This window comes from Zalophus californianus, chromosome 8 (genome assembly GCF_009762305.2).
Source record: "Zalophus californianus isolate mZalCal1 chromosome 8, mZalCal1.pri.v2, whole genome shotgun sequence".
NCBI lineage: Eukaryota > Metazoa > Chordata > Mammalia > Carnivora > Otariidae > Zalophus > Zalophus californianus.
This window is the reverse complement of record NC_045602.1, coordinates 97,083,915-97,103,685: the sequence shown is the minus strand read 5'-3', so window position 1 is coordinate 97,103,685 and position 19,771 is coordinate 97,083,915. Positions and strand designations below refer to the sequence as shown.

General features: G+C 45.9%; 1 protein-coding gene across 2 annotated transcripts in view; it reads right to left on the bottom strand.

The window, feature by feature from the left end:
- The window catches only part of BFSP1 (beaded filament structural protein 1), a 72,477-nt gene that overhangs the window by 23,071 nt on the left and 29,635 nt on the right, over window positions 1-19,771 (bottom strand). Inside the window, exons 2-4 of one of the 2 annotated variants that reach the window (XM_027623109.2) lie at window positions 15,032-15,621; window positions 9,604-9,664; window positions 88-183 (exon numbers count right to left, since the gene is read on the bottom strand). In XM_027623109.2, the coding sequence (XP_027478910.1) occupies window positions 88-183; window positions 9,604-9,664; window positions 15,032-15,405 (531 nt within the window). In that variant the 5' untranslated portion in view covers window positions 15,406-15,621. The remainder of the gene's footprint in view (window positions 1-87; window positions 184-9,603; window positions 9,665-15,031; window positions 15,622-19,771) is intronic. The other variant, XM_027623110.2, reaches the window with a different exon arrangement.

Here is a 19,771-nt window from a genome sequence, read left to right as displayed (position 1 = left end):
CATGTGTCAGCCACAAGTGTCCCGGCCTTGTCTGGCCAAACCCAAACCGGTTACCTGGGGGAAGGGCTTCAGAAGGTTCATGGTTACCTTTTTGTACCTGTCCTTTGCTGCACTGATGTCGTCCTGTAGAAACTGGGCTTCGATTTGAAGGCGTAGGTTATGCAGTAAGGCTTCGTCAGCTTCCTGCAATGAGAAACTGAGTCACACATCTGACTTGGAGGGCTGCGCAGTGGAGGTATTGGCACATGGGTGTGAAATCAGCCAGATGTATGGGCACACGGACCTCCTAGGTTCTTATTAAAACATAGTCTTGTTCAGTAGGTCTGGGAGAGTGTCTGAGATTGCATATCTCTAGTAAGGCATTGGGCTAGGCCATTGGACCTGGTCTAGAACAACTGTCCACAGAGATTGATTTTGCCCCCAAGGGGACATTTGGTAATATCTGGAGACATTTCCAATTGTTACCACTTGGGTGCTGGGGTGTGACAACTGGCATCTAATGAGCAGAGGCCAGGGATGCTGTTAAATATCCTACAATACACAGAACAGCCCCACACAACAAAGGATTCTCCTTTGTTGAACAGGGGGAGGAGCAGAGGGAGAGGGAGAAGTCCAAAATGTCAATAGTGCCATGGTTGTAAAACCTTGATCTAGAAAAATCAGGGAGAAAATTCGGATACAGTTATATACCAACAGCCTTAAAATTTAAGTTACATCTATATTTGTTCTATATCTCATCATCAGGAAGTTGAGTTTCTAAGACTAAGAAAGAGTTTTCTGTTAACACTGAAAACTTCATTTTAATAGTTTTCTCCCAAGGACTGCTGACACTTACCCTGATGCTATGTATCTTTAACACAAAATGCATTTTTTTAATGAGTGCTGTGGTAAACAGTATTTATTCCTTTAAAATTGGACATGACACTTAGGACACAAGGCTGAGTGTTCTCACCATTCTGATAGTGCACTGACTTTCATCTCGTTGCTCTTGTTTGGGTAAACTAAATAGGTTGAAATACTGTGCTCTTAATAAGATAGTGCTATGGGGACGCCTGGGTGGCTCAGTCGGTTAAGCGGCTGCCTTTGGCTCAGGTCATGATCTCAGGGTCCTGGGATCAAGTCCTGCATCAGGCTCCCTGCTCAGCGGGAAGTCTGCTTCTCCCTCTCCCCTTGCTCGTGCATGCATGCTCTCTCTCTCTCTCTCTCAAATAAATCTTTAAAAAAGATAAGATAGTGCTGTGATGGCTGGAACTCCCTTAATGCTATAGCAATCCAGCATGATACTACCGTGTGCATTACTTAGGTTCCTCAAGATTGTCACTCTCCTGAGACACCTCTGCCATGCACCCCTGCCAATACCTGAGGCCTTGCCAAATGAATTTTTTACTGACTTATTAATGACTTGTTAAAAAGCATAATGAATGGGAACCATAGGCTTTCATCTATAAAGGTGGATATGTAGTTGTCTAACATATTTAAGACATTCTCCATCCTTGTGTGAGCAGAGTTAAAACAGTCAGGCATGAACACCGGCCAAGATATTTTGAGACATACCAAAATATCCTATCACTAAAAGGATTTAGATTCCAGAGAGGCCTTTTGTCTGTACTCCTTGGAAAGACACTTGATTCCTTAATCATTCCTAAAAAGATGACTGGTGTGGGAAGATTCTGATTGCCAGATGCTGAAATAAGGTATCAGAATTCCGACTCCAATGGATCACCTGCCCTGAATGAGCTTTCCGCACAAAGCGCAGCCTCAGCACCTACCACATCAGAGAGCTGGGACTTCATGAGACTAGCAAACAGGCTGTATGAACTTTAGGGCTACATCAGAATAAATGCTTAATTAAGAAATACATGCCTGTGTGAATTTGGCCTGAAACTTGAGCAAAATTGTGGGGGGGGGCGCAGATAATCACCCCACCCAACTCAAACTTCTGAGGCTATTTTATCTACCAAAAAGAACCTTGAGTTTATCTTTTTTTTAAGACTGTATTTATTTTAGAGAGAGAGCGTGAACAGGGGGAGGAGCAGAGGGAGAGGGAGAAGCAGACTCCATGCTGAGCACAGAGCCCGACATGGGGCTCAATCCCACAACCCTGATATCAGGACTTGAGCCAAAATCCAGAGTTGGTTGCTTAACCGACTAAGCCACCCCAGGCGCCCCTGAGTTTATCCTAAAAGAACTTCAGAGTTCTACAAGATCAACTGGGTCAACTGGCAACCACCAGGCATGTATCTTAAAGCATTCCTTTTTGCATAGGCTTATGTAAATAAAAATGAAATAAGCTATCCTAATACACACTGTCCAAGTCTCAGGCATAATTTAAAATTCTCTGGTAGCTACATTAAATAAAATGAAAAGAAATGGGTGAAAGCAATTTTAATAATTTATTTTATTTCACCCAATATACCCAAAATATTATCCTTTCACCATGTAATCAAAATTTTTAAAGTTATTAATGAGATATTTTACAGTCTTTTTTTTTTTTTCAGGCAAGGTCTTTGAAACCTGGTATGCATTTTACCCTTACAATGCATCACGATTTGAACTTCCAGTGTTTCGATCACTCCCCAGCGCACATGGCTGGTGGCTCCCAAGCAGAACAATGCAGCTCTACAGGATTAATTTTGGGCACAAGGGAGCATTCCATTCTTCCTCAGTGTCTCCTCCAGGTTTCTGCCCCAGGGGGAACACCCCCAGTTTCTCTCCTCTCATTTCTAGTTACTACATCCTTCCCTCTGAAGATTCTGAAGTCCCTTGATGGGTACCAGGGAGGCCAACACTGAGCAACCAGGTAGGAAGGGAACCCTCAGACAGAAGGAGAGAAGGACCCCAACCTGGAGCTGGTTCCCTGCCCACTGCCCCTTGACTCTTCCCTGCTTTCCCCAGGTTCTGCTCACTTCCGAGCCTGGAGCTGGGCCTCTGCTGCCTGCCGGGAGATGCAAGAGCATAGCAAGAAATCTCACCCTTTGAAAGACGCACACAGAGTCTGAAGTCTTTTTTTTTTTTTTAATCAGAAGTAAGAGAATGGACCAAATTACAAAATAGGGATGCACAGCTCCAGGTACAGGGCTCTGAACTGTCTGAACTAAATTAATGTGAAAACTAACTCTGGGCCTTCAGTTTCTGGGCTCATTCTTTTGATGAATGAATTAACCAGTCGCTGACTTTTGATGAGCTCTGCCCTCAGGGCAGGGGACAGTACTGCAGAGTTCAGTGAAACCTCAACAGCACTGCTTCTTCCTTCAGAAGACGCACACTGCCCACCCCTGGAAACTCAATGGATGCACCTGTACAATCAAGGTGTTCATTCCCCAGGGCAAGTGAGCAGGTTCCCAGGAGGTCCTGGTGACTGGCTCTCTGAATTACCCAGAATTATCACATGAGCCAGGTGAAGTCCCTTCGTGAGAGAAATGGTGATACAAAGAAATCCCAGGGGTCTTTCCAGCAATGGGAAAGGGCTGCAGAACCAGAAAGAGCCAGGATAATTTACAGACTCCAAAAGAAAAGTAGCCAGGTCTCAAGAAGGACAGAAAGCAGGGCAGTCCCAGGACTCTAGCAGCAGGAGGTAATGGCTCCCCCCTCAGGATGACTGGCTACAAATGAATTCGCCTCTGTGTCCCCTTGAGTCACATTTCTGGGAGAGTGCTGTGATGGCCAACATGGGTCCCATGACCATCCGCTTCACTGACAATCCTACCAGGACCCCAGGGATGGGAAGGACAGTCAGAGTGTGTGGGGCTGCAGCTCCATTCCCTTCAGGAGCAGTGGTCTGCTGTGGAAGTGATTCTCAACCCTGTGGATGGGGCACCCCTTGGAGGGGCATGGCTCAGTTTGGGGCAGAGCTGGTCAAAGACCTTGAGCCAGTCCTTCTGGATAGGCTTCTACCCTCCCCTCCCCATTACCCTTATCCCCCCCTCCCACCACACCCCTCTTAAGACTGCTGAGGATGAAGCGAGGCAGAGAATTCTCAAACATCTTCATTTTTACCAAAAACTCACCCACGATTAATCCATAATCACCAAAGCTGAGGAACCGGAAATAGGGTTTCAAGGACCCTTTGTGTCATGACTTCTAAAGGGATCAAACCCTTGCAATTTTCAAAATAGAAGGGACCCTTGAGGTCATTAGGCCTCAGATGTTTCTTAAGTTACATGTGTCATCTTTCAAACAAAATATCCCAGGATGCCAGTGTATAGGGGCAAAGCAGAGGCATGCTTCTGCAAGGACGTGATCGCAGTAGGGTAGGGGGCCAGGCCCCCCCAAGCCCCCAGCAGCCCTCTTCCCTCAGAGGGAAACGCAGCTCAGAAACCGGAGTGTCTCCTTACAGATGGACAGGCTGAGGCCAGACTGACCAGTGGGTCATGCAGCTAGTTAGTGGACGCTAATAGGACACAAAAGGACTGGAATCTGTCTCGGGCTTCTCTCTACTAGTTAAGAGGTGACAGCCAAGCCGTTAAAACGACTCATGGGTGATAATAAAGGCCAGCCGATATTTATCCTTAAAATAGGGATTACACAGATGCTTCTGCAGCACATTCTCTTGCTTGGAGGACAATCATCTGACAAACTGCCCCCAACACTCACGAAGGTGAGTGGGTGCCACTGGAATGTACAGTTGCTGGTGTGGGGAGGAGGAATTCAATGGGGAGCACTCCCTTTTGTTCGCACCAGGAGTCAGAAATGTGTGGACGCTTGTGCTTTTATTATGCTTTGCATGCTGTCAGCTGCATTTTCAAAAGCTCTACCAGCAGCAGCATCTAGATTTTTCCCAAATGTAGACTCTGTGTCAATAGTCTAATTTTAGAAAACACTCCAACCCTGATGTTGTATGTGTTGGCAATCGAGGCCAGTGGTTCTCAAAGTGTGATCAATGACGGCTAGGGATAATGAGAAATGTAAAACGACTCAGGGTATAAAATATCTGGCAGATCCCAGACCTACTGGGTCAGAGTTTCTGGGGTCAGGACCCAGGAGTCTGTATTTTAACGTGCCCTCCAGGTGCTGCTGGTCCACGCGGACATGTCAGGATCACTGATCTAAACCATTTTTTTGAGAAAGAGATTAGTCACTAGAGTCCAATGTGCCTTTGAGGAATCAGCCTGCCAATCCATTTACAGAGATGCCAGAAATCCCACGAAAATCCCAACTGCCTATATCTTTACCCAGCCTCAAATCCAGCATCCAAGCAGCTGCTCCAGAATGGGTATTCAAGTTCTTTGAGATGTCTAGTTAATTAGGGTTTAATTAAAAAACACTTCAACCTCGGATGTCAAAAACCTTCCCCAGAGCTGTAGGTTTGCTTTCCTTCCTGGTGCTAAGGCTGGCCTGGAGTATGGTGCTGAGTCTGTTCTAGAGCTCTACTCCCTCCTTCCCGCTGCCTCACCCTCTCTCCCTCTGCACACCTCCTGGTTCCTCCTCTGCCCTTCTGTTCTCCAGCCTCCCTACCCCCAACCCCATCCTGAACTCAGCTTTCCCAGTTCCCTCTTCTCTGCTCCTGCTCTGGAAGTTCTGGAAGTTCGTCTCCAGCCTCAGAGTTGTTCTTAGGCAAATGAAGCCTTGGAGCCCTGAAAACAAAGGCTCCGTGCCCCTTCCCCAAATGCCCTTGCTTCTTGCCCTTTCCCCGGACGCACTGAAGATACACAAATTGCATGGAAAAGCATATACGGCAGTTTTAGGTACTTCTTAAAAAATTGTTTTTAAGTGAAAGCATTTGACTAGAACCCACAACATTTTAAAATTCTGGGGATTTTAAAGAAAAAAGGAGAGAAATCTTAAAGCCTCCTTAGAGTTTCCTTAAGATAAGCAACCCCGGGCATTATTGGGACTGATAACCATATCTACATAGAGAGACGAGTCCTAGAGGTTAGCCAAACCCAGACACTTAAAAGTCATCACGAATTCTTACTGCATCAAAAGTCTTAAAATCTGAATAACTGTGGCCCAAGTATGTAAGTGGTATGTTGAGGCATTTATATTATTCAAAGTACCTAGCAAAGAGTGGCTTGCTTTAGATTTCTGGGCTGTTAAAAACACAGGAGCTCTGTTCTGAAGATGTAATGGCATGGGCAGTATTAACAGATGACGGCCTGGTGAAAGAAGCAGCAATCCTTCTCGTCAACATACATTGTGATATTTTCCAAGCATGGTGCAAAGACGGGGTCAGTGGTTTCTCCTCTTCCCCATTCTCCACGGCCACATCTAGGGATGAATCCCTTCCACAAGACCAAAGGAAAGGGGGCACTGACACGGAGCTGACAGTCGAAACCATGCTGATCGGATGTAGGTAGACACTCAAAGATTTGTCAACCAAAATCACTGATATGACCAGCCAACCAGACGAGAATGTACTCCTCCTTTTCTACCTTCTCACGTGACCATCTCGACGGACAAAGAACAAGAAGGGTCCAGCCTTCCCCTGGCCAACCCCTTGAGTTCCTGTGAGGCAAGGACTGGGTTCATGTTGTTCACTCCAGGGAGTTCTGGAAGGGAGGAAGTGATCCAGGGAAAGGAACAAAGGCAATGAAGGTGTATAATGAGCAGCTTACCACTGTGGACAACCACACCTCAGTAGTGCTGAGGACCCTTCGAGAGACTGTAGAACTCACCTCTGAACTGTTGCTATGAGCTGTGGGGCAGCTGGGGAGCTCATCCACCTACTCCCACCCCTCAGCGGCCAAGGGTTGCTCCTGGGGTGCTAAGGCCCACGCGTTCGGACTATGCCTCCTGTGCATCATGCAAGTTCCCACAGCCAGAGACATGCAGGAAGCCAGCCAGCGTGCTCGGCATGTCTGTGTGACCTCAGGGGTGGCCCAGGGGATACGGATGGGGCACCAACGTCAAGCGTGCAGGGGTCATCTTTACCCAGGGACTCTGGCCTTGTGTCTGTCACCTGAGAGACAGAGATTCCCCGACTGTCCCTGGGAGGCAGAGAATGAGCCATGTGCACAAAAGACTTCTGACTACACATGCCAAGGATGGGCTATGGGGCTCTAAAGTCACTGAACCTCACCAAGGGTGAGGCTCCTCACCGGCAACAGAGGGGTTGAACGGGGTCATTCCTGAGCGTAGAATAAATAACCACAAAACCGTGCCAAAGCTCCAAGCTGGTGCGTGGATATGGCTAACTCCCTGCATCATATGCTGTGCTCATGATTTCTGCTATAGACCGGGCACCACCTGTATTATTAGTCACTCTGTATTTTTCCTCAAATTGATTCATCTACTTATATGCATTCAAAAAGGAACTTTTTGATGTCACCTACTATCGAGAAGTTAATCATGAAAATAAATTCACAGCTATTAGAAAATTATTCCTTCACACGCCATCTAAAACCACCTCCCACTCCACCAGAGTCATGAATCCCACACTCTGGGGAAACGAAGTTGGCATCCATCACATCAAGTGCTCTGTAATAATGATTGTGACAGGCAAATCACAGACACTATTATGTCACTTCATTCTTACTGTGCATGCTGATAGACATCCACTCCATGGTGGTGGCAACCATTACTGCTCCTACTTCAGAGATGGAAGAAGCCGCAGCTCAGAGAGATGAGGAAATTCCCCCAAAGTCTCACAGATACTCGACAGTGGCATGAAGGGTCCTATTATCAGGCTGCTCTCCGTTTTTTGGACTGGACACTCGCTTGTGAGCAGAAGTGTCTTTCCCCGGGCCCAGGGAAGAGCTACGCCAATGCCCTGCACCAGCTCTGGCCCGAGTTGCTGGTAGCATCTTTCCCCGGAACTTCTGTAACATTTTCATGGCACTGATATTCCAATTGTCCTCACTGTCACAATATACACAAAGGGAGGCCTTTCCCTTCCCTGGCCTTATCTCTGATACCTTATTTTTCTACCTGCAAATATGTCTTGCTTTTGTAATAAGAGAACAACAACAGAAAGCTGGAGCTTGTTTTTAAATCCAGTGTTACTTCCCACCAAAGCTAAAAAGAGGGACTATACTCTTTCTCCCTCCTCTATGAAGAGTGCCCGTGATGGGACTGCATGAATGACAGCCATAAAGTAAGTCCAGAGGGAGCCCTGCTTGCAGTAAGGACAAATACTCACAAAGCAAAATGTGGTGGTGTTGGGGAGGGGCTGCTAAACTGGCATCTAAGTGAAGGGTGTAAGGCACCTATGTCCCTGAAAGCAGTGGTCTGTGGACAAGATGGCGGCCCCGTCTGGCAGCCAGGATCACCACCCAAAACAAGAAAGGGGATGAGCTACGAGTATCAGCAGAACAACGGGGTGATGTCTGATGCTAATAACACCCAAATCCCAGCTCAACCTTTAACAGGCTTGGGGCCATCGTGGCCCAAACCAATACAAGACCAATCACTGAGTCTGGGCACTGAGGGCTCTCCTAAGCACACCCTCACCTCCAACTCTGTGTTTCTATCTGGGGTGTTCACATGGTGGCTGGCCTGTAACAATCCAAGTTTCTACTAATTGACCTTGGTAATTACTGACAGTACCTCCTTCCACACAGTGTCCTGGTTTGAATGATACATCATATGTTCACACAGGGAAGGGCATAGGAGCATCATGTGCAAAATTCAGTTTCCCTAGGTTATGGTTCTAACGTTCCCACCGGTTAGCAGACTAATCCTAGACAGCAGAGGTTGGACAAAGCCAGGGACTGGCAAACATCCTGAGCCAATGCCGACTATCTATAGTGGTTGCCTGGAGCTCCATGTGAAGAATCCTAAGGCCACATCTGGGTACGGCAGGGAAAGGTGCTGTGTTTGATCAGTAATTCTGATGAGGAATTATGGGTGTGGAAAGGAGGGAAAGGGGACAAGCAGCCATGCCCTAAATAAGCAACCCTTCAATGAAATAGTCTCCATGGGTCTTTCTGCTCGGACATTTGAGCTCTGAAATGACAGCTCTCTGCCATCCCTGGTTTTGTCCAACCTCTGAGATCCAGGATTATTCCATCTGGTAGTCGAGTTCCCCTGGCTAGAGCAAAAAATCCAATCAGTTAGGATGATGATGGAGGATCTGAAGAAGGAAATTCCCTGCAAAGGACAACCCTGCAGGACTCTGCAGGAGGGTCTCCAGCAAGAAGCTAAGAATCCCTGGTGGCCCCCACATGGCTACTCTCCAAACTCTGAGAGGGGAGAGCGTGAAGGGAAATGGAAATTTCTTCCTCTATTCTCTGAGAGTTCTCCTGCAGAAGAGCAATCTCGAGACTCTCAGCCAACAGAGTAGACATCCTTGCATCCCAATAACCACTGCCCAAAGCAAGTTTCTTCAGTTTGGTGTGTTTGGAACCATCACATCTGAATGGCACAACCAGAGCTTGTCACTGTAATGCTGCCATGTTTGAATAGCCTAGCACAACCCATTAAGCTTAACATCTAGGGTTCTCTAGCGGGACCCCGTGTGTTGCAGGAGAGGAGTGTGTGTCTTGGGTGTGTGAGTTCACACAAAGATTTACTTGAAAATTATGAATCAAGAAAGAGAGTGACAGCAAAAGAAATAGGTGAACCCTAAAAGGACACAGAGAGAAGGTGTGTGACAGTCATTTCAGTCCCTAAGTTCCATTCTCAAACTCAAGTCCGGACTCAAACTCAAGTTCGTACTCAGCTCACCTTGTTAAGCCGTTCCAGCATTTCTTTTAGGAGCAGTTGACATTCACATTCATTTTCATACCTGCAAATGCGACACATAAGCAAAAGTTGGACAACTTCTGTGATTCCATATGTGATGATCACACAATCAGCATTAAGTTTCACCTGAGATGAGTACTATGCCGTCTCTTTAAGGAGAGGTCCCTAAGGTTAAAGTAGTAGCTAATCCTGCACTGCTGAGCCCTCGGCTCCGCAACCTCTGCCACAGGCTGGCGCATGCACAGAGTGCTGCTGTAGCCACTGCACACGGGGCTACCGGTGAACGGTGAATGGAACAGGAGTTCCTCAGCCTGGAGGCCCATCCCCCCACCCAGCCAGCCCAAGGATGAAGGAATTGTTTCTCCACACACCCCTAATCCAAGCACCGCAGTGGCACAGAGGCTACCCTACATGACCTGCAACAAACGCCTTTAACCTGACCTTGTTTGGGTTGTCTGTACTATTGTATTTATCCACATGTGTCAGTGTTTCTGGATTGTGCCATTTAATCCTTACAAAACCCTGGAAGAGAGCAGTTATCATTGTTCCCCATGTGAAAGATAAGGAATCTGAGGCTGAGAAACTGGCCCTTGACCTCAGGCAGCTGCCCCGGACACTTCACCCTCATCTCTGTGCCCTCGCCCCTGCACACCAAAGGCCTGCTCTGGGCCAGTGGGCAGGGCAGGCTGGACAGGGCAGAGTCAGTGCCCCTGGGGCAGCCCTCAACCTCTGACAGAAGGTGAGTGGGTACATAAATAGCCCAGCTCCCTCACCCTCAGCTAGGACAACTGAAGTGTTTCTCCATCTGGCATGCTAGCTCCAGGTGCCCATGATGTTAATTTGCTGGCTAATGCACTCAGTGTTTTCTGCCTTCCCCGCCTGCCGCACTTCCTCACTCCCCAAACTTGCTCCTTGAGGTCACCTTCCAGATAAGCTACTAGCCGTCAAACCCCTTGATCGGGCTTGGCTTCTGGAGACTCCAAACTAAAAGAGGGGTAGAGTCAGGACTCACACTTGAATCTGACACCAAAAACTATGCCCTGATAGCCACACCATGCTGCCTGGGTAGAGCAGAGAGACCCTCCAACTTTAAACATACACAAAATTGATAATGCAACAGATACTAGGAATGGGTGTAGTTTTCCTCCTAGTCACCTTCTTCCCTGGACTTGTAGAAAATGATAGGGATCAAGGAGGCAAAGAAACCCCAGAAATCATTCTGTTCAAAGAGTTTCCCTCTAGGGGGAATTTTATCCCCTTAAGAAAGAGATAAGGCCCCTTCCCAAATGACTGCCCCCTTGTTCCCTGTAAGTTGGCCCCAATATCCATCCTGGCCTTCTTCCAGGAGTCAGAGCCCTTGATGTTTGGTGGGCACAGGGCTGCCTAGAGGGAAAACTACATTTCCCAGCCTTCCTTGCAGCTAGGTGTGGCCATGTGACCTCTTAACCAATATGTAAGCATAAGTCTGTGGCAGTCTCCAAATATCTTTGATAAGAGATGATGTGGGTATGTCCTTCTGCATCCTTTCCTCCATCCTGCCCCTGAAACATAGATGTTGCTTCCCTGAAGGCCAGGCACAGACATCTGAGCCTCAAATACTATAGAGTGGCATGCTGAGCTGCTTGCTAGGCCAGACCTTGAGCAAGAGAGAAATCCATCCTGGGTAAGCCAATGTCACTTTGGAGTTTATGCCATTTGTGGTTGAAACTAATCCTAATTAGCCCTCAGCCCAACCCACAGAGCATAGCTTTCAGAGCCCTTGCACACCCATGCCATGGGCTCAAGTCAAGTACCGAAAGAGGTGCTAGAAAACCACGCAGCTGGTTTTCTAGCAGAATTAGAGAGTCCTGACTTCAGGGAAGACTAATTAGGAATATGTGTGCTGTGCATGCTCCCAGCTCTAAAGTCACCTAAGAAGCTCAGTTATAACCAGTAGGCAAAGCTTTACATTTCCCACCAAGATGTCACATTTAGCAGTTTCTTTTGTGTGTGGCTCTAATGGAGCCAGAAATTATTTTTTACTAGCTAGTTAGCTTTGAGAATAAAACTGTTAACAAATTCCAAATTTTCTCATTGCTCTCTCCTGCTAGAAACATCTAAGAATTTCTGTAGCTTAAAAACATGTTTGATAAATAATGCAATAACATGTTACCGTGGGTAATTTTCATGCTTTAAAGACAAGTCTAGATATTATAGACAAGTGATTTCATTATAAAGAAGTCATGATAAGAATTCGTAAAGTGAAAAAACACGTTGGCTTCAATTACCTGATTGTTTTGCATAATTATTTTTGGTTTTTAACAATTTAGACAATTGACTGTATTCATCAATATATTTTGGTAGTTTTGTTTTTATTTCATTCTTGTTTTATTTAGTCTTTGCCTGATGTGCTGAAAACCTGATTTTGAAATTATTCAACTATCCAAATAGAGAATATGCCTATCAAGGCTGCATATACCCTCCCACTTCTGCATTATTTTCACCTGGCTTTGGCTAGCCATCAGCTCACCTCTGGGATGTAAACCAAACTTGCTGTTAAGTGTGTACCCATGCTTGTGGATGGGTATGATTTTCATAATCATTTTCAAATCCCAATACCTCAGTCAGAATATCAAAGTATCTCCAAGGGGGCAATGGGAGGGAATAAATTAATGGGAATTACTAAATATATCACAGAGCTGAAGACATAGCTATGACATCTAACTCAGAACCAAGTGAAATTAGGAAAAGACCAGGAAAACTCAACATGGCCATTCCTTCAATGAGGGGCTCAAGAGAGTCACGCCGGCCCAGCCAAATCACTGGGGCCTAATGCCTAGGTAAAGACCATTTGGGGATCTAGGGTTTCCTGCTGGCCCACAGAGCTGCCCTTGGTGTCTGAAGCAGTGCACGCTTCCCTTTGCTTTAGAAAACACATGCTTCATTTGAATGAGATCCTATCTCTGGGTCTCACTCCACAGGAATCCAAGAATGGATCCTCTCCAAGACACAATGGTCTAGAAGGCATAGAGTGAGAAAACCCAAATTCAAGTCCTGCCACCCACAGGCCCTCCCCAAGCCTCAGTTTTCCCATGAAGGGCGGTAACAGGTGGATTTCCAGATCCCTTCTTCCAGCTCCAAATATGTTTCTATGGATCAAACCCATAATGAAATAGGAATGAAATCAATGAGGGGCGCCGGGGTGGCTCAGTCGGTTACACGTCTGCCTTCAGCTCCGGTCATGATTCCAGGATCCTGGGATCAAGCCCTGCATTGGGCTCCTTGCTCATCAGGGAGTCTGCTTCTCCCTCTCCCTCTGCCCCTGCCCTTGCCCCTTCCCCTCCCCCTCCACTCCTGCTCTGTCTCTCACTTTCTCTCTCTCTCAAATAAATAAATCTTAAAAAAAAAAAGGAATGAAATCAATGAGTATGATCTGATAAACATGCTCAGTACATTTTGTTGAATAACCTGCCCATGATTCAGATCAAGAATGTGGGACTCAGACATAGAGCATGTTTGCAGAAGACCCTCTGGCTACCCTAGACCAGGAGTCCCCAAACCTGGTTTTTCATTGGAATTACCAGTGGAGCTCATAAAACTTAACATTTCTGGGCCACACCTGAATTCCAGGGTGGGGCCTGGACATCTGTATTTTTAAATTAATTTATATAACTTTTAAATGAATAAATCTCTTACGTGGTTAGACAATTTTTTTTTATTACATAAAAAACTATTCCATTAAAAGTCTCCTCTGCTCCCATTGCCCAGTTCCTACTCCCCGGTCCTCCACCTGTAACCAGTGTTACTGGGTTTTTGCATGTGTCTGCTTGTGTTCTCTTTTTCCTTATGCAAGCAAAAAATTTTACTCTTCTCCCCCTTCTTTTTAAAGTAAATGATAGTAACACACTATTGCCTTGTTTTACAATTGCGTAGCATTCCATTGCATAAATGAAGCACAATTTGATAACCTGACTATCTATGAATAGGCATTTAGGTTCGTTCCAGGCTTTTGCTATTGCAGATCACACTGCAATACGGGCATGCCATTTTATGCCTGCTGGAGCATCAAAGAATGAATTCCTTGAAGTGGCCCCTGCAGAGTAAAAGAGCACGTGCATTATAACCTGGGAGGATTGCTGAGCATCCGTTTTTCTTTTTAAGTTCTTCAGGTGATCTTATCTTCTTATTCAGTCTGTGGAAAACGGGACCATGCTCTGGACCAGGATTTCTGAAATTTCAAGCTTAACTCCATTTCTAACCAGCTCCTGGGTGATGGCAACGCTGCTGGTCCATGGACCACACTTCAAGTAGCAAGACTAGAGGACACACATTGAAATAATGTCCAGGTATCAGCTGGGCCTGCTCTGGGCCAGTGGGCAGGGCAGGCTGGACAGGGCAGAGTCAGTGCCCCTGGGGCAGCCCTCAACCTCTGACAGAAAGGTGAGTGGGTACATAAATAGCCCAGCTCCCTCACCCTCAGCTAGGACAACTGAAGTGTTTCTCCATCTGGCATGCTAGCTCCAGGTGCCCATGATGTTAATTTGCTGGCTAATGCACTCAGTGTTTTCTGCCTTCCCCTCCTGCCACACTTCCTCACTCCCCAAACTTGCTGCGATGCAGTAAAGATGATTAGACTTAGCATGCCCAGGACCTGAATTCCATCCCAATGCAGTGAGGCACTAGCTGAGTGACCTTGCCCCAAATCTTGACACTGTCGAAGCCTTAGTTTCCTCATCTGCAAAACACCAGTACCGTCCATTACAGGATAAGGCTGTGAGGATCAAATAACATGGATCCATCTCAAAAATACTGTGCTGTGCAAAAGGATGCAGACATATAAGAGCACATCTGTAAGATTCCATTTTTGTGAAATTCCAGAACACACAAAATTAATCTATGGTGACAGTACTCAGAACACTGGGTGCCTCCAGGTTTTTTTGTGGGGGAGGGGTGCAGGGTGACTGGGAAAGGACAGGAGGGAACTTTCTGGGGTGGTGGAAATACCCTGCTTGTTTGGGTAGTTACATGGGTACGTGCATTGTCAAAACTCATTGAACTATGCACTTAACACGTGTACATTTTTTAAAAGATTTTAAGTATTCTCCACGCCAAATGTGGGGCTCGAACTTACAACCACCAGATCAAGAGGGGCATGCTCTAACAACTGAGACAGCCAGGCGCCCCCAAACTTGTGCATTTTATTGCATGTAAATTAGACCGAACTTTTAAAGCACATTAGAAGTACATGATACCACTTCATTTAAACTGCGAAGTGCCATCGGAAGGGAAGGGGTCCCGGGTGAGGGAGAGGCAACGCGCGTGCACGCGCCCCCTGCGGGGACGAAGTCCTGGGTCGCCAGGCGACCGCCCACGCCCTGCCTCCGTTCCCCCCCCCCGCACCCCGCCCCCCGCGCGCGCGGCCGCCGCTTACTTGCTGCGGAACTCGTCGAGGGCGCGCTGCGCCTCCGCGCCCTGGCGCTCCAGCCGCGCGCGCTCGGCCGCCAGGTCCCGGGTGCGCTGGCGGTTGCCCTCGACGTGGCGGGCCAGGGCGTCCTCCGGGCCGGCCGGCTCGCCCAAGCGCTGGAAGGCATCCAGCTGCCGCCGGAGGACCGCGTGGCGCTGCTCAAGCGCGCGTGCCCGCTGGACGTGGGCGGCCACGCGCTCGCCGAGGCCCTGCAGCGCCGCCAGGCTGGGCGCCGCCACCCGGCCCTCCACCGGGCTGTCGGGCTCGGCGGCGCGCGGCGCCTCGTCGGCGAGCTCGTACTGCTCCTTGCGGGTCTGGAAGACGTAGCTGCGCCGGTACATGGCTCCTGTGCAGGCGAGCGCGCGCGAAGCCGGCTCCCAGAGGCCGTGCGCCCAGGCGGCTGGCCGCTAAATAAACATCGGGGGCCCCCCCGCCGGCACGCTGCTGGGACGTTCCAGAGCTGGTCAGCTGTTGAGCTCAACACTGGGCCCAGCCTCCGGAAGAATAAAAGAGCAGTGGGCCTGCTTTTGTGCGCCGGATTAGCGGACCATAGAGCTCTGGGGGTTGGAAGGTTAAATTGGGCAATGAGGTTTTTGTTCTGTGATTGTTAAAGCCTGTTGCTTTATGATTGAATGGAGGGTCAGGAGGACAAGAGAGGCATGACTGCTTCCTCTGGGAAATGTGAAGGAAGCCCAAGGGAGCTTGTTAAACTTGGACTAGCTCAAGAGCCCGAGGACCTCTCGCTTTGTCTCCTCTCTTTCCGTCAAACTCTCAGTTATAGACCTTTTCGACAATACCATTTTTTCCCTGATTACTTGAGCAGTGCTTTTGCATAATTACAACATGACATTTAGGAATCCTTTTGTTAGGGGTTCTTAACCACGGATGCAAAATAAATGGCCCATCTCGGAAAAACTGTGATGCGTGCTGCAAGCGAGTTCTTACTAACACCTATGCATATTTGTGAGAAAACATTCTCTGTACAATAACTTAACAAACAGATGCACGGTTATCACTGGTAACATTGCCCTTGTTCTCAGGGATTCTGACATCCTTTCTGTAGTAGGAGAAACCAGTAGAGCCCCATCAAAATATTGGCATAATTGATTCTTTGAACTAAAGAAAAAAAACCTTACAGCTTAAAAGATTTAATAAATTGGCCAACTCTCAATTAGAGAATATGAAAGAATTTTTTGACACTATGTTTCATTTTAATTTGTATTACAGAAATAACAAAGCTAGGCTTTAACAAACTTAAAAGTAAGTTGTGGGTGTTGAAAGAAACTAATAGCATTTGATGAAAATGTTCCAACGTATAAATATTTTGTCATATCTCCAATTTAAAAATCATTATCAAAAGGGCTGTTTTCCTAAAAATAAGGATTGGCAGTACCGTATGATTAACAACTATAAAGATTGCACAAAATTACATAATTATACTACAAATTAAAGTCATAGTTATAAAAGATCAAGAGTATGACGCAGATCTTTGATGGGTTTATTATTTCTCCAAAAAGACTGTAAGATAATGGAATGAATTTAGTCTAGAATGAATCCAAGGTAAGGTCCAAAGTTGTGGTGGTGGTATGATTATTGTTCTACTTTCTTAAACCATTTAAAAATAGATTTCATGATCAAATCAAGGAGAGCCACATTAGTATTTTTTGTAGATACACATATATCATGGTGATGGCATGGTAAATTGGTTTCAGGCTTCCTAGAGAGCAAAACCAACACAGAACAAAGGTTATATAAGCATTCATTTCCTTTGACATCATGTATCAGTCAGCTATTGCTACAGAACAAACTGGCCCCAAAACTAAGTGGCATACAAGAAGGAATATCTAGCAATACACTCCCAGGTCTGCAAGTCAACTGGATAGCTCTCCTTCAAGCTACAGGTCTTCCAATCAGCTGGGAGAGTTCTGCTCCAAATGTCTCTCATCCCCCTAGAACTAGCAATGACAGAAGGACAAGAGTGAGCTCCGCCATACAATCTCATTCCAAGCCTTTGTTTGCATCCTGTCCGCTAACATCCCATTTGTCAAAGCAAATCACATGGCCATAACCAAAGTCAAAAGTCAGGGAAGAGGCATGGCCCCCCACCCTGGGCCATGGCAACAGTGTGGGTGTGTAACTTTCATACTGGAGTGAAAAACTGGGACCAGCAACCCAGTCTACCACACATAGTAATCCTATTTGAAAAACAGACATCCCAGAAACATAACAAAGGAAAAAAATATTATTTCAATAATCCAATGGAACAAACAGAAAATACCTACTCACAAAGCATAGTCTCAAGGAGACTCAACAAATTAAGACACAAGGAAATCTTGGATAAGTTCTAAAATAGAGATCCTACGAAAATGCTGTGGTTTTACTTAGGAAGCAGCAGTAAGTAGTGTGTGGGTAGAGAGAAGTTAGAACTTCAGGCAGAACAGCATAAATAAGGTGTGAGAACAAATGGTGTGAAGTGCAGTGGAGTGAGCCATGTGCTCCATGAATATAGTGAGCCTGAACTGAGGAGAGCCTGGCAGGAAGGCTCCCAAAAAGGAAAGTTCTGAAGGAAGGGCTGAGCAGTGGATGGAACATGAGCATCATCTCCACCCATTCCCCCCAAGCCCTACCAAAAATGGCAGCAAAGAATTTATTCTTAAATTAAAAACTCCACAAAAATAAGGAGGAAAAGATCACAGTGGACAAGATGTGCCAACAAATTTTCAGAAGGCTCAACAGAGACATTAGTGGCAACTGACATAGCAGAGTGAAGACATGTGAAACCTACGTTCCACAGAGGGGACTGGGGCAGAAAAACAAGCTGGTTCATGCGAGAGACTCTCAGAAAAATTTAGGAATTGGGGCGCCTGGGTGGCTCAGTCGTTAAGCATCTGCCTTCAGCTCAGGTCATGATCCCAGGGTTCTGGGATAGAGCCCCTCATCAGGCTCCCTGCTCAGCGGGAAGCCTGCTTCTCCCTCTCCCACTCCCCCTGCTTGTGTTCCCTCTCTCACTGTGTCTCTCTCTGTCAAATAAGTAAATAAAATCTTTAAAAAAAAAAAAGATGATGGATGTTAACTAAACTTATTGTAGCAATCATTTCACAATGTGTGTAAGTCAGATTATTATGCTGTACACCTTAACTTACACAGTGTTGTATGTCAATTATATCTCACTAAAACTGGAAAAAAATTGTTAATTCATGCCAGTTATTGAAATGTATTGATTTACTATACTCCACTTTTCTTATAGTATGTGGCTTCATTGGCTACTAAGATTCTCTTCTAGTCTAAGTCGCTAAGGAAAAAAAAGAAACTGACAAAGTAACTGAAGCCTTTTAGCATGCAGAAATGAGCCTTGAAGGAAGTTAAGTATTTCTCTTAAAAAGTTTGAGGAGATTAATGACAAGGGTCTAGACAAATAAGCAAACAAAAAACAAAGCAATTAGTAACTCCAGGAAAAACAAAAAATCGAGGAGGGAATGCAATATAAGTATCAACTTGACTCAATGGAAAAACCATATATACATGGTCCTGTTGATGAAACACTTACTATTGATTTATCTAAAATTTCTGATATAAATAATTAGAAGAATGGAGATGGTGGTGAGAAGGGTATATGTGTAAAAAGATTCATCATCCTTCATAGGGGAAAGGTAATACATAAAATCTACAATTGATAAACCAAGGAATAACAGTATTAACTTATTAGAATAAGAGTTATAGAGTATTTAATATAGTTTTAAACACCAGGGGTTAAAAATGTACATAACTTTAATGTATAACTTACCACTTTGTACTTTGTGCTTACCTTCATAGCCTCAGCTCAAGTCCTTCCCTCCCACTACTAGCATGTGAGCTACTTAAAAGCAGGTGTCATGTGTGAATCATCCTATCTCCCAGCAGTTGATTAGTGTCTGGCACATAGTAGGGGTTCAGATTGTTTCAATGAATTTAATGGGGGAGTTCAGAGGGATAGAGTAGAGCAGAGAGGGAAGGAACAGGACAGAAGGCAATTCTTTTTCATTATAAAAATTAAAGTTTGTGGTGTTACTAGACTTTAAAAATATGTTTCTATATTAGTTTGATTAAAAATATTAAAATTAAAAACATTTTTTTGGTTGGTGATTCAGCCCATTTGGTCTAGTCTCTACTGCGATAACAAACAATCCTGCAGTCTGAGGGGCTTGAAACAACAAGGTTTATTTATCCCTCATGGTACATGCCTGTCCAAGTAAGGTCCACGGGGGCCTCTGCTTCATATCATCCTCTCTGCATAACATAAAGGCTATCAGAGCTCCCACCATCTGAAACATTGCTGGTCATCATAGAGGAAACGTGGGAGCAAACTCTGGCTTGTAAAATTTCCACCCCATCACATCAAACCGGTAAAAGTAAGTCATACAGCCCCACCTAACATCAAGTACTCTAAGAAAAGCATGGACCTGGAAGGAGCAAGAGTGGGCATATTTGTCAACAATCCTCATGACTACCCCACTGGTGGGAGATTATTCAGTAGGAATGGAGATCATACACATGAGGAAGAAACCATTGCTGAACGAATTTGTTAATTCAAGAGATAGTCAGGATAGATTCCACAGGGCTTGATGAATGATCAGATATGGAAGAGGTACCCTAAGTGCAGGTGAATGGCACTAGTTTGGGGCTGGGGCTGGGAAATGGGTGTTGTGAGAGTCAGAAAGCCCCGAGGTT